This window comes from Maylandia zebra, linkage group LG12, assembly GCF_041146795.1.
Source record: "Maylandia zebra isolate NMK-2024a linkage group LG12, Mzebra_GT3a, whole genome shotgun sequence".
Taxonomy (NCBI): Eukaryota; Metazoa; Chordata; class Actinopteri; order Cichliformes; family Cichlidae; genus Maylandia; species Maylandia zebra.
The window spans coordinates 14,345,526-14,359,508 of NC_135178.1; the positions used below are offsets into that span (position 1 = coordinate 14,345,526).

Here is a 13,983-nt window from a genome sequence, read left to right on the forward strand (position 1 = left end):
AGTGTTTTAGTGTTTCATTGCACAACAGAGAAACATTTCTCTCTGACATCAGTGTTGACAGGGTGATATCAAAGTTCAACTGCTATACTGTACAGCACAGCTGGTGATTAGTGATCACCTATGGCATTTTTTTGTACCCCTGCGTTAACAAACAATGGCTTTTCTGTGCATTTTGTGTGAACTCAGTTTGATGCCATGATTACAGGGGAGTCATTGCACGGAACAAATGCAGAGGTTGAGCAAGTAAGAGGCTGAGACAAAGAGCAAACAAAGTCAAAGTTCGGCCTGATCGTCCTCATAAATAGAAGGTCTCCCTCTGTCCAGCTTCACTCTCTGTGGCTGATAATACATACAGTGAGCTCCAACCAGAAGAAGGTAAGCGATATGTTTTTTTTAATAGCATGTTTAACTGTCCCGCCATCAGATGCACGGTTATCTTTAATATGTAACATCTGTAGACTGTAAGTTGTAACTTTGATTTTAAGCTCTTCTTAATGACGCTGAATATTTGCAGCTAAGTATCATGACGTCTATAAACAGATTTAACCAGCCCATACACAAAACAGCCAATTTGGATTTTAATGTACGTAAGTAAATTCTGATAGGCAACATTAGGGATTAAATCTGGCCCCTCTGCTTCAAATGAGTGAGGAGATAAAGAAACACAGAAATTTGTTGGGAATTTAGCAAAAACTGTTGCAGCATAGCGTGTTGGTCAGAAACTCAGTTCACAGTACGAAAGAGCAAAACTGACTGTTTTCAGGAGCAAATATTGCATAACCCACATGAACAAGCAATCGATTGTGAACTTTTGTCTCAGTTGACCATGATGCATGCAGCCTTGGCTATCTGGATCTTATCAGCAGTGTTCTGCATGGGTAGAGGCCATCACCATTTGGGCCATGCCGATCAAGACCAAGAAACTGACAGCAGCCTCTCACAGGTGTCCACAGCAAACAAAGAGTTTGCCTTCCGTCTGTACAGAAAGTTAGCAGCTCATGCCGACTTTCAAGGCAAAAACATCTTCTTCTCACCAGTCAGTATTTCTACTGCCTTGGCTGCCTTGTCCGTAGGAGCTCGGGGGGAGACCCACCAGCAGCTTTTCAGTGGTCTAGGTTTCAACAGTTCCCAGCTCATGCAAGCAGATGTAGATCAGTCCTTCCGTACGCTCCTGCAAAACGCAAAGAGTGGTGACACCAGTGAGGGGACTGCCGTGTTCGTGGACAACCGCTTTAAGCCGCAACCCGAGTTCCTGGAGGTGTTGAAGCAGTCCTATTTTGCCGAAGGGTTTAATGTTGACTTCACCCAAGCCACGGAGAGTGTCAATACCATCAACAATTATGTGGAGACCAAGACCAATGGGAAGATTGACAAGCTGGTTGAGAGCCTGGATGTAAACACAGTCATGTATCTCATCAGCTACATATACTTTAAAGGTAAGAGGTCAACTGAGATGAGATTTGGCTGGTCTCTCTTTTATTCCAAGGTTTAAGTTTGATGTGTCATCTGTAACGTGTGATTTATTTCTGCTTATAACCGCAAAACAGGAAAGTGGGAGACTCCGTTCGATCCTCAGGGCACCACAGACGACCATTTCCATGCGGAGAACGTTCAGGTTCAAGCAGCTGATTCAGAACGGAGATTAGTTGGAATAATTATACATCACTGCGCCTAATTCAACCTGTTTTCCAATAAACTGTCACATTTCCAGGTTCCAGTCCAGATGATGAATATGAAAGAGGATGTTGATATTTATGATGACAAGCTCATTAACACAACAGTCCTCCATCTCCCCTTCAACGGCACCCACTCCATGCTGCTGATGTTGCCTGATAATATGGCAACGCTGGAGAACGCCATTAGCCCGGGCCTGGTCAACAAATGGCTGAAATGGAAGAAGCAGAGGTTGGGTAGAATTTCAAATCATGCTTAATTTCTTGGTTTAGACACGTCCATCATATTTACATATACTTAAAATTTTTAAGATTAAACAAAGAAAGCTGGAGTAAAAATGAAATGCAGTTTCTAAATGATGATTTCATTTATGAAGTGGAAAAAACTACCGATTCCCACCCATCCCTATGTGAAAACGTAATTCCCCTCTAAACCTAATAACTGCTTGGGCCACCTTTGGCAGCACAAGGTGCAGTCAGGCGTTTGCAGGGATTCTGGCCCACTCTCAAACACATTGGAGGGTTTTTTTTTAAAACATGAAATCCTTACTTCAACTTGACCACTCCAAAACCTTTATGTTGTTTTGTTTTTTTGGAGCCAATCAGAGGTGGATTTGAGTTCGTGTGTTTCAGATGATCGTCTGCTGCATAACTCTTCAGGGTGCAAAACATTGTCCCCCAGACTTTTCTGGTAGAGAGCAGAACTCATGGTTCGACCAATTACAGGAAGTCTCCCAGATGCTGAAACAGGAGAGCAGCTTCAGACCATCACACTGCCACCACCATGTTTCATTGTTGCTATGATATTCTTTTCATGGACACGGTCTTAGTTTTACGCCAGACGTAACAGGACTCAAACCTTCCAAAAACTTCAGCTTTGTCATGTCAGTCCACGTACTGAAATACTTGGGGATCATCAAGATTTATTTACTTTTTGGAAAAACTTTGTAACTATTTCCAGACTGATAGGTGTCACTGACTTAGTTTTCCAGCAGTTTCTTTAGATGATGTATTGCTTTTTGAGATCTTTTAGCTTCACTTTGTCAGACTGTTTTTATTTTAGTGATTTCTTGATTCAACAGGTCTGGCAGTAATCGGGCCTGGCTGTGGCTTATGAAATTGTGTTTAATCGTGTGGTTAATCACAGTAAATTCATGTTTTAACAAGGAGGGGCAGTTTATGACACAGGGGCAGGCAGGTTTGGGTAGCTTTTTTTCTGTTAATAAAAGAAATTATCCTTTAATAACTGCATTTTGCATTCACTCAGGTTATCTTTGTTTGATGTTAAAATTTGTTTGATAATCTGAAACAGAAGTGTGACAAACATGCAAAAACTAAGAATTCAAGAAGAGTAAAAATATTTTGTCATACCCTGAATATGCTTGCCGGATGAATATCAATACTATTGATTCCTTTCACAATTTTTAGGAGATACAACATATATGTGCCAAAGTTCTCCATCAAGACTTCCTACAAACTGAACAAAGTGCTGACTGAAATGGGAATGGCAGACATGTTTCGTGATAGTGCAAATCTGACCGGTATTTCAGAGGGGCATAAACTGGCAGTCTCAGAGGTAAGGACAGTGTTATTAAACACACATTTCTCCCTTTTATTCAATCCTCTCACATGTTTCTCACTCCACTGCGCTGTAGGTGGTACACCAAGCCACCCTGGATGTTGATGAGGCTGGAGCCACAGCAGCAGCTGCTACAGGCATCGGTATCGTCCCCTACTCCCTCCGGATTGTCCCGGTCTTGAAGTTTAACCGCCCATTTATGGTCATCATCACTGAGCGTAACACAGAAAACATTGTTTTCATGGGAAAGATTATTAACCCAAACATCTGATGGAGGAAATGCTTTGTGTTCTTCCACGGTTGTTGCAGTAAACATAAAATACTCAGAAAAACAAAAACAAAAAACACTCACTTGTCATGTCTCTTCTTTTATGACTGCATGGTTTTAGTATTGTTCTACCTGTTTTTGACAAGTAGAAGATAAAATACAAACAACAGGATTCCCAGCATCAGCTTTTCTCAGGGGTAAACAATAATATAGCATGTTTTCAATCATCTTTATTAATAATGATGCGTTATTGTGTAACATGCATAGATTTTGCACTAACACACTTGGAAACCTCTGGGCCAGGCACATGGAAAACCAAAAAAGGCGTGAGATAAACTATCAAGTCATGCACTATTGCACTTTATGTCAAAAAAGACTGAAAAGACTAAATAGTCATTTCAATATTTCACATTTAATTTGACTGTGAGTACAAATAGCGTTTATTACATGTTATTACATTAAATACATTTTATTTATTCTCTTGAAAGGTTCATGCCAGCAGGGATTAGGCTCTTACCAACAGAGTAAGTTTTCTGAGTTGAGTTCAGAATGCTTTTACTGAGCTGAGTTGCATTATTGTCTGTATTTATTTTATATTTGTATAATATTGTATTTATTTATTGTATTTATTTAAAATAAATTGTTAATTTATAGATTTTTTTAAAGACAAAGTGTAGTTTAGTCACCTGACGCTACGTGGCAGCACTGCGCATCGTAGAGTCTGCTGCGCTGAAAACCAATCAGAAGAAGAAGAAGTTTGCCTCGCTTTGATTGGATGTGAAGGTTTTTTTTTTTTTTCAAGATATGGCTGAAACAACAGGACAAGAAGGAGCTAAAGGTGGACCACATTATATAAAAGAAAGAATAAAATACAGCCCGGAGGAGGAGGCCAGGCTGGAAAGGAAACATTTCTGGAGAATAATTGATGCTTTTAGATATTACAGGTATGAAAAGGTTTTTTGAAATAAAGACAGGCCGCGGGTGTTTTGTGTCAATACATGGCAGTGTTAGCAAATAATAGCATAGAGAAGAACACCAAGTCTAAAGAGAAAAAAAAGGCTTACTGATGTGTTTAAACTGTATTTAAACGTTAAATTGCGACACCTACTTTTGAACCAACTCTGCTCGCTGCATTTGACCTCTTTTGATCAGCCCTTTCTGCCTTTCACACTGCTCACAACACACTTAAATACAGTGAAAGAGAAAAAAAGTGAACCTTGTGCACAGTATGGTTATGGTGATCAGTGTAGCTAGTGAAGCCTGAGTCTCAGCTCTGTGTCTTCCTGCCAGGATCCATGTTCAGGAGCAGGTCAAACGCGCGGAGCGTCAGTTTCAGAGTCTTCCGCAGCACCACCAGAATCTGCTGCCACACGTTTTGTCCAACCTGGACCGGATCGGCCAGTGTGCGGACCACAACCAGGAGGTGCTGCAGGCCATCGTCCACCACAGCCTCCACATGTTTGAGAACATGGAATACGGAGAGAGGGTATGACTTAAATCTGCTGTATGAACTGTAATCACAGATCCAGAGCTGGCTATTTCTAGTGTTTTGTCTTTTTCCTGTGATTAGTAAGGCAAAAGTGAGGACAACTATGAAAGAGATGAAGAATAGAAAGGCAGTTTGAGCTGGATGACTTACCTTGGGTGGTATAGAGATGTCTGCAGGAGAGGGCAGTGCACTTTTTAACTCAATCTTTTGAGTGAGAGGATGCCTGAGGAATGAAGAAGTCTACTGCTTCTGATTTTCAAGAACAAGCTATGCAGAGCTGTAGCAACTACAGAGAGATAAAGCCGATGAGCCAGGATATTGGAAAGAGTTGTTGAAGCTAGGTGTGAAGAGATGTGATGATCTGTGAGCAGCAGTATGTCTTCATGGTGAGAAAGTGCACTATGGGTACTAGGGCTGAACGATTATGGAAAATAATCTAATTGCGATTTTTTGCCCCAATATTGCGATTGCGATGCGATATGCGATTATTTTTTAAGGTATTTGTCTTCTGTATTATTAAACAAAGACAAGCAATACATCATATAGTATGGCCAATACTATATTACATTAATTTTAAACTGTTCTTTCCTGGAAGACAGACCTCTGTTATGATGACATGAGGTGATGCATGAATTGATGACTGACATTTTTATTTAACTTCTTCAATCACAACAGTATATTTGAACGTACACAATAGTTTATTTTTAGCTTACAAACATCTGAGCATAAAGTGCTGACAAGGAACCCTGGTGTAAACATTAAAATGAAAGTCAGTACAATGTGCAGATTGCAGAAATATACATAAAAAAAATCAGTGGCTTTACCACACTCAGTTTTTCGACATCTGTGAACTACTAGACAGTCATTCAATTAAAAAATAATATTAAATAAATAAAACTAATAAATAAAAAATACACACATCTTACTGATCTCTGCAGTCAGTAACATTACACATAAAGTGCAAACATAATAGCAATTGTATAAACACACACACAAACACGCCTTTAAAGTTTAAAGGCGTGAAATTGGACGGTCTAGCCTTCTGATTAGCTAATCAGAAGGCTAGTTCTGATTAGCGTCACCGCTGTCTCGGTGGAGTTTAATAAACTCGGCCGTCTGCTTCTTGCTATCTAAAATATAACCAGACACTGGTGTAAATTCTCGACTGTCTCATACTTCTGTTTAATAAGTTTTCTGTTTGACGTTTAGTCAGCTGTGTGAAAACCAAGGAGGAACCCACCCGGGGGATTAATAAAGTTTTATTTTATCTAATCTAATAACTTTAATCTCAGCCAAACCGATTTACTCACGAACAAACAAAACACTGAAAAAAGCCCAACAATAACATTTTTAGGTTGTCTAAGTGACTTATATATTACGTTTAACCCGAGCAGCGAAACTCCGCGGTGATCTGAAAATGATGTGCCGGGAGTTGTGCCGTTCTCGGCCGCATCAGTAACCCTCGAGCTCCCGGCTAGCTGTCGAGCTGGTGGGTAGCAGACGCCTCTGAAAACGTCGAAGCACTTTTGCAAATATGGGATATCTTGATAAACCGAGCAGATATTTGATGTTTACACAACTACTTTCTCGCCTGAAAATATGTTAAAAGTTTATTTTGTGACCCAGAAAGATTAGTATGAGTAATTTTAAAACTTAGTAGCGGCCGCCATTGCTGGAAACTGGAGTTTGGCTGGGCCGCGCTATGAATTCTGGGATATGGTAGTAATTTGGACAGCCTTCGGCGCGTCGCTGTGACGTAATCGGTCTACAAATGCGGCCTCAGGAGGATGCAGCCCATGAATTGTATAATATAATCGCAGTATAATCGCAGCCTTTGCGGTTAGAAAATTGCACTTGATCATGTCGCGATATTATCGCAAATGCGATATATCGTTCAGCCCTAATGGGTACGATGTTTACTTTGAGAGTGATTATGGAGAAGGTCAGAAGGAGTTGCACTGTGTCTTTGTGGATCTGGAGAAAGCATATGATAGGGTGCCAAGATGGGAGCTGTGACGAGTAGCAGACAGGTATATGAGCCTGGTGCAGGACATGTATGAGGACAGCAAGACAGTGGTGAGGTTGAGGTAAGAGTTAATGATGGGTTGGAGTTAGGTGTGCCTTTTCTTGTTTGCAGTGATGATGAATAGATGAGGTCAACCAGAAGTTTCCATGAGTTATGATTTATTGCAGACTTCACTGTGATCTGTAGTGAGAGTAGAGAGCAGGAGGAGGAGGAGAGCCTGGAGAGGTGGAGGTATGCTCTGGAGAAAAGAGGAATGAAAGTCAGTAGAAAAGCAAGGCCAACTACATGTGTGTATGAGAGGGAGTTACCTGGAAAGGTGAATCTGAAAGGAGTGGAGGTAGTGAAGGTGGATGCGTTTAAATACCTGGGGTCAACCATCCAAAGCACTGAAAAGTGCAAAAGATACATGGGGAAGAGAGTGCAGGCGGGGTGGAGTGGGTGGAGATGAGGGTCAGGGGTGATTTGTGAACAGTGTCACCCAGTCCTCACCCAGTGTGGTCTGTAGAACAGCAGCTTGAGTGAAAAGGAAGGCTTACAAGATGGTAGTGAGTCCTACTGTTATGTATGGTTTGAGCACGGTGGCACTGACAAAAAGACAGGAGGCCAAGCTGGAGATGTTAAGATTTTCATTGAGTGTGACCAGAATGGATAGGATTCATGGATGTAGTGAAGGAGACCATGCAGATGGTTGGTGTGACAGAGGAGGATGCTTGGAATGGGATGAGATGGAGGCACATGATCTTCTGTAGTGACCCCTAAAGGGAGCAGATGAAAAAAGACTGTGACTTAATGATGTCTCCATTCTTTTAGCAGGAGGATCCAAGGAAGATTCGTCCATCCTCTACATTTGACATGGACAAACTTAAGTCCACCATAAAACAGTTTGTGAGAGACTGGAGTGAGTCAGGCCAGGCTGAGAGGGACTCCTGCTATAAGCCCATCATCCAAGAGATCCAAAGACTTTTCCCAAGTGATCAATAGTAAGGAGCTTACATGGTAAATTGGACACACACATGCATGCCAATAAAGAGAAAGTCAGTGTTGCTGAATATGTGCATTCAGCTTTTTGCATGCTATAGTTTCAACATCTTGGTGTGATTATGTGACTTACACAGTTTTTTTCTATGTGATATGTGCATTTTGTGCATTTTATTATATCAGTGATGTGTCTAAGGTGAGCGTGCTGGTTCCGGGTGCTGGGCTTGGCCGTCTAGCCTGGGAGATAGCTCGGCTGGGTTACATGTGCCAGGGAAACGAATGGAGCTTCTTCATGCTCTTCTCCTCAAACTTTGTTCTCAATAGGTAAAACTTACACAGAAATGCACAGGCTGAACAGACACCTTAACTAATATTTTCTTTTGCGTCTGTAATCGCTACTCTTACTCTCCTTGTCAATCTTCACTGCTCTATTCAGGTGTGAAAAGGTGAATGCTCTGACACTCTACCCCTGGATCCACCAGTTTAGCAACAACAAGCGATCCTCTGACCAAACACGACCAATCAGATTCCCTGATGTCAACCCTCAGAGCTTGTCACTAAATGCAGACTTCTCCATGGTAGCAGGGGACTTTGTGGAGGTCTACAATGAGCCAGGTAAATAAAATGTATCTTTAACCTATGAGATATTTCTAAAAAGGGGACCAAACTTTACTCATGTTGGTCGAAAGTATACATTTTTACATCTACAAAAAGCACAATATAATTGACTCAAACTTTTCAATGTGGATGTACTATAAAATATGCTCACTGGTCACTTCATTAGGTACATTTTGCTTCTGCTGGTTTGGATTCCCTTTGCCTTCATAACTGCTTTAGTTCTTGATGGCACAGATTTAACAAGGTGCTGGAAACGATGAATACATCTCACTCATGTCCACCTTAGTAATATTAGTAATAAAAAAAATGCATAAGTATTAATAAAGATTATTATATTTTGTGTTTCTGGCAGAGTCCTGGGACTGTGTGGCTACCTGCTTCTTCATCGACACGGCTCATAATGTGTTGGAGTATGTGGAAACTATCTGGAAGATTCTTAAGCCTGGTGGAGTGTGGATCAACTTGGGTGAGTGTCCGTATTCAAACTATTAATAACTACTGCAGGTCCTCATTAAGCTAAGCTAGTTATAGTTGCTGCATCTTATCATCCCCCCATTAAGGCCTTATTAGATCTTCTTCACTCACTCTGTAATATCTTTTTATAGGGCTGGATTTTGTTCACATTAGTAATTATTTATGTTGACTTTTTTTTTTTTTGGTTTGTTTAGAAAAAATGAGCCATAATAATAAATAGAGGGGATCTTTATATTTCTTTTTTTTTTCTTTTTCAGTTTTAAAACAAAATTGTTTTGATTGAATAGAAAGGAAACACGAGTCTTACTTTCACATGGATGAGATTTTCTCCTCTTAAGTCGGTGAACTTAACAGTGTAAACATTCTTTAATATTTTCAAGGTCCACTGCTGTATCACTTTGAGAACATGGCCAACGAGCTCTCAGTTGAGCTTAGCTACGAAGACATTAGGACAGCGATGGTCAGATTTGGCTTCCACATCGAGGTAACCTGAAGACCTAAATATTACCGCTTCAGCCATACGCTTGTCCGAAACCTTGCTCGAGAAGTAAAATCAAATTAAACTTCCTCCCGCAGGTGGAGAAGGAGTCAATGCAGACCACCTACACAGAGAACGACCGGTCGATGCTGAGATACGTTTACGACTGTGCCTACTTTGTTGTGCGGAAGCCTGCAGAGCTGCAGTACTTTAATGGTCAAAACGAAGACCAGCTACAAAACTCTCCACCGGCTGCTAAGTCGCCACGCCGAGAGGGTCCCGACAGCCCGACGTGACAAGATGTCCATTTGATAAAACCAAGTGAAAGCATAAGAGCACAATCCTTGGCTGACAACAAAGGAAAAGGAACATTTTCCTTTTGGCCAGATATATTTTTAAAAATGTCTGCCCGAATCCACAAGACCTTGAAGTGGCTCAAAATGGGGAATGTAATATGAAGTAAGGTGATGTGATATGAAGTAAAGTGATCTGTACCATCTGAACAAAAGTCAAAATACTGGGTCTGAGATGAATCACTTACCATTGGCTGCTACTTTGTGTTTGTGGTTTGTGTGTCAGCTGCTGGCCACGAAGACCATCATTTTGTTTTTAGGCTCCGTGTGTGCATGTGATAGGAGAATGTGATAGAAGAATGTGATGTGAATGCCTGCTTTTCCTTTTTTTTCTCTTTTATGTGCCAATAACTACATCTAATATTTTTTTTATATTGTTTGTTTTGGACTGTCATCACACTTTGAAATAAAGCCGCACATTTTAAAAATGTGATTCTTCAGTTTTACTTAAACACATTTTCAAATACATTAACACCAACATAACAGAAAAGACGACAACAGGTCGACGATATCTAGAATCTATATACAAGTATCATCTTGTGAATGTTGCCAATAAAAACAAAGGTAGTAGAATTTGAAGAATCATTTTTTTTTAATGAAAGTTTGACCTTATTTGAGGTCAAACATAGTTTTAAATAGCTCTATATAGCACTATTATAACCTTCAGATCAATCTATTGACCTTAAAGGAGAGGTCAGAGGTCAAATGTGACATTCTATTTATAATCTTTATAAAGTGTCCCAAAAAGTTGATTCTGTTTATCTCGATGTAGCATTTTCAGTGTGAGAAAGGTTTTTGTTATTAATCCAAGTGACTTCTTTAGTTCAGCTGACTGCAGGTTTCCCCAACCTTTAAACAGTACATCTCTATAATGACTGAAATTAGCACCAATGACTAACAATATGGTGCATGCTTTCTATATGTCGACAACACACATGACACTTGTCATGTAAAAGGCTTTTCTGTCAGTTTTCGACCAATAATACATTGAGCTAACAGGCAAAAAATTAACCAAAAGCAGTTTTAAAAAGGTGAGTTTTGAGTTGTTTTTTTAAAAAACAGCTACTGAGTCCGCAGTTCTTAATGTTTGGGGGAGAGAGTTCCACAGTCTAGGGGCCACAGCTCTATCACCCTTAGTCCTCCTCTTAGTATTTTTTAAAGCAAGTAAGCCCTGATCAGATGACCTCAAAGACCTGCTAGGGACATAGGGCTGTAGCAGATCAGGTAGGCTGGTGCCAGTCCGTGCACAGCTCTGTAGGTCAAGACCAGGATCTTAAAATTGACTCTAAATTTAACAGGAAGCCAGTGTAACTGAGATAACAACGGTGTCACATGTGAGTACTTGGAGGATTTTGTCAAAAGCCTAGCTTTCCTCATCCAGTGTGGTCTGTGTTTTTGTGTCAGTGCACATATTTTCCTGAACCCTGATGTACACAAACCAATGAGTATCAGGCAGTGTTGTAAATTGCAGGAAGTAGATGAGAGTTAAGTGATTGGAGACTGGGTGCTCTGGGCGGGGCTAGAAAGCAATGCTCTATTCTGATTGGTTCTTTGCAATAATTCTACTACCGGTGCTCATCATTTCGAGATCGTGCATCACTAAACACGCTCCTGCGCACTTTCGGTGTTATCCAGCAATTACAGGGATTTCAGGTTTTCTGTGCACATCGGTGGCGTACCGGCAGACTGCATGGCAAAGAGGCGCGCCGAGGACACTCTGCTGCACAACTCTCCCTCCAAGAGGTGTTTCCGCTCCCTTTGCGCTGTTGACATACAGGCGGAGAGCATGGCTCCGTCCGGGGGCGTGAGCCCGCCGTCCCTCCTGGCTTTGCTGGGGACCCGCTGCAGAAAGAGGCCGCAATATTTCGATGAAGAAGAGACCGCTTCTTATCGCAAGACTTCACACTACGATGCCAGGAAGCGTGCAGTAAATGTTTCGGCGGTGCAGACGTCTGGAAGTTTCCAAGACCGTCGCAGCTCTTCAGTCACGAGCTCCCAGAAACGACCACGAGAGGGCAGCGAGGAGCCAGATACCGCTGTTCCCAAATCTAATGATAAAGTAAGTTATTGAGAATATAACAGAAGTCGGGGATGTTCACTGCAGTTTTAGCGACCATGCAATACAACTGAATTTGGTGTGATTACAGTGAGTGTCCACTAGATGTCACCATTTACACATTCTAGACTTGTTTTTACTGTACTCTGTATAGACCAGTGAAAAGGGGACTGATTGGTCAGCAGGTAACAAAATGTTGCCACGTTGTTGCGTTTGTACGTTACATTTCTATCTGTCTGTTCCCTTTCAGGCTGATGAGGACGCAAACACTGAAGACTGCACTTACAACTCCTTCCAGTATTGGAGGGTGCCTTTACCTGAGCTTGACCTTTCACTGCTAGAAGATGCAAGCGCCCACTCAAAAACAAAAGACAAGTCAAAAGCATCTTCTTCTGACGCCATGGAGACTTGAAGATGATTGGTAGTACAGCGAGGCCTATTGAAAGCTGCCTCTTCCCGTTTAAAGCATGGGAACATGATGAGGACAATGTGATGTTCTTCAGCAAATAGAGGCATCAAGAACAGGTTACTTGAAATGCATCAAGGTGAGATGCGATAACCGAAACCTGCCAAGGCTGCCCCTGTAGAGCAATACAGGCTTTATTTATTTTATTTTTTCCCCCTTAAGTGGAAAACAGTCTAATGCAAGATTTCACAGACCTAAGTGGAACTTTTTTCAAACCTTTTATAGATCCAGCAGATTTGTGTGACCAGCATTTAGACAGCCTGATAACAGCAGTGACTGATCTCCCATGTTCAATGCTGAGTCCTTACTTTGCAAACCTACAGTTGAGTAGGATTATATAAATATGTGTCTAACTAATTAGAGATCTAATTAAAGATGTATGCTTGGTCTGCAGATAATAGTTGCCTTTCAGAACAAATTTGGTCCAGTTGTGTAGGGTTGCACTTTTTAAATTGTGTGACTGAATTGTTGGTTGTACATTTTGTACACATCTGATTGCCAGTTAGAGCTGGTTGTTACATGCCTTTGTATTCATTGACAATAAAAATATATATTTGTGACTTTTCTTTTAATTGTTTGGTTTTATTTATGGTTTTATCAACGATAATGCTGACCACCCTCTACACCACATACTTGACAGGAAGCGGAGATCCATCTGTAACACATTCATACCACATGTATTCACATTTTATTAGGTCTGAAGTATTGTGGCTAAAATGATAATCATGATTATTTGTCACGATTATTCAAAGAGTGACACAATTTTTTTTATTGCACTGTAACAAAAAATAAATAAAAATGCTTTCACATCTGTTAAGGTTTTTGTGTTAACATTCAGCTGATCCTCAGCTCTCTTTGCATACCATTTCTGTTTGGTAAACATCAGTTGTGCAGGGAACAGCTGTGGTTGGCGTATCCAGGCAGGTGGTCAGATGCTACATTATAAAGCACTTTGGTTTTAAATTTAAAACAGTGGACTGGGCATCGGATAATTGTGCAGCCATAGGCTGATGTATTCACAATTACAAGAACTGAGCTGAAAATCAGCTGCAATGGCTCTGATGCAGTGATGAATCTTCAGTTGACTGCTCCCTCAAGAGGCCACCACAGTGAAACATCTGCTTCTATCTGACCCCATCAAGAGCATCCTCTTCTGTCACACCAACCCTGCACGTGCTCCTTCACTAAGTCCATGGATCTTTTTCATGGTCTTCTTATGTCTTGCTGCTCCTTTTTCTACATCCTTTGTCCAATGGAGTGAAAAATCAAAATTTGAAATTTTCCGTAGAAATTGCCATGAGAATGCAAAGAGGAGGGCAGGAGAGAGGTGTAAAACATGACCGAGGCTGTGTCATGTTTTGAGCTGCAGTTTAGCCAATGGTGTTGTGGAGGTTGTCAAAACTAATGCAAGTATGAAAGCACAACAGATTTTGATTCACCACATATCACCATTTGGAAAGCATCTGATTGGCAGTGGGTTTATTCTTGCATGTATAAATATACCTGAAAAGAAACCCACACTGGA

The 13,983-nt window shown here is 40.9% G+C and overlaps 3 protein-coding genes and 1 long non-coding RNA gene across 5 annotated transcripts; 3 read left to right on the forward strand and 1 right to left on the reverse strand.

The window, feature by feature from the left end:
* The first annotated feature begins 219 nt into the window (after nucleotides 1-219).
* On the forward strand, nucleotides 220-3,599 carry LOC101469342 (serine protease inhibitor A3K). The gene is made up of 6 exons (XM_004544216.2): nucleotides 220-375; nucleotides 821-1,436; nucleotides 1,548-1,615; nucleotides 1,712-1,905; nucleotides 3,102-3,249; nucleotides 3,329-3,599. Exons 2-6 carry the CDS (start codon nucleotides 827-829, stop codon nucleotides 3,521-3,523), a joined length of 1,215 nt encoding a protein of 404 aa, XP_004544273.2. The 5' UTR covers nucleotides 220-375; nucleotides 821-826; the 3' UTR covers nucleotides 3,524-3,599.
* Nucleotides 3,600-3,735: 136 nt separating this feature from the next.
* Nucleotides 3,736-10,369, forward strand: carnmt1 (carnosine N-methyltransferase 1). Of its 2 annotated transcripts, XM_004544214.4 has the most exons (9): nucleotides 3,736-4,044; nucleotides 4,323-4,464; nucleotides 4,811-5,006; nucleotides 7,846-8,015; nucleotides 8,197-8,337; nucleotides 8,450-8,628; nucleotides 8,984-9,097; nucleotides 9,486-9,589; nucleotides 9,682-10,369. In XM_004544214.4, exons 2-9 carry the CDS (start codon nucleotides 4,325-4,327, stop codon nucleotides 9,877-9,879), a joined length of 1,242 nt encoding a protein of 413 aa, XP_004544271.1. In that variant the 5' UTR covers nucleotides 3,736-4,044; nucleotides 4,323-4,324; the 3' UTR covers nucleotides 9,880-10,369. The 2 variants fall into 2 exon arrangements, with proteins under 2 accessions (XP_004544271.1, XP_076746847.1); XM_076890732.1 differs by lacking the exon at nucleotides 3,736-4,044 and having other exon boundaries at nucleotides 4,325-4,464; nucleotides 7,849-8,015.
* Nucleotides 3,913-5,412, reverse strand: LOC143421461 (uncharacterized). The gene is made up of 2 exons (XR_013101117.1): nucleotides 5,160-5,412; nucleotides 3,913-4,970 (listed from the first exon to the last, which is right to left on the reverse strand). It is a non-coding gene; the product is annotated as an uncharacterized LOC143421461 (long non-coding RNA).
* A 1,116-nt stretch (nucleotides 10,370-11,485) lies between the features above and the next one.
* wu:fa19b12 (uncharacterized) lies at nucleotides 11,486-13,018 on the forward strand. Its single transcript, XM_004544224.4, has 2 exons — nucleotides 11,486-11,995; nucleotides 12,243-13,018. Exons 1-2 carry the CDS (start codon nucleotides 11,627-11,629, stop codon nucleotides 12,402-12,404), a joined length of 531 nt encoding a protein of 176 aa, XP_004544281.1. The 5' UTR covers nucleotides 11,486-11,626; the 3' UTR covers nucleotides 12,405-13,018.
* The last annotated feature ends 965 nt before the right edge of the window (nucleotides 13,019-13,983 follow it).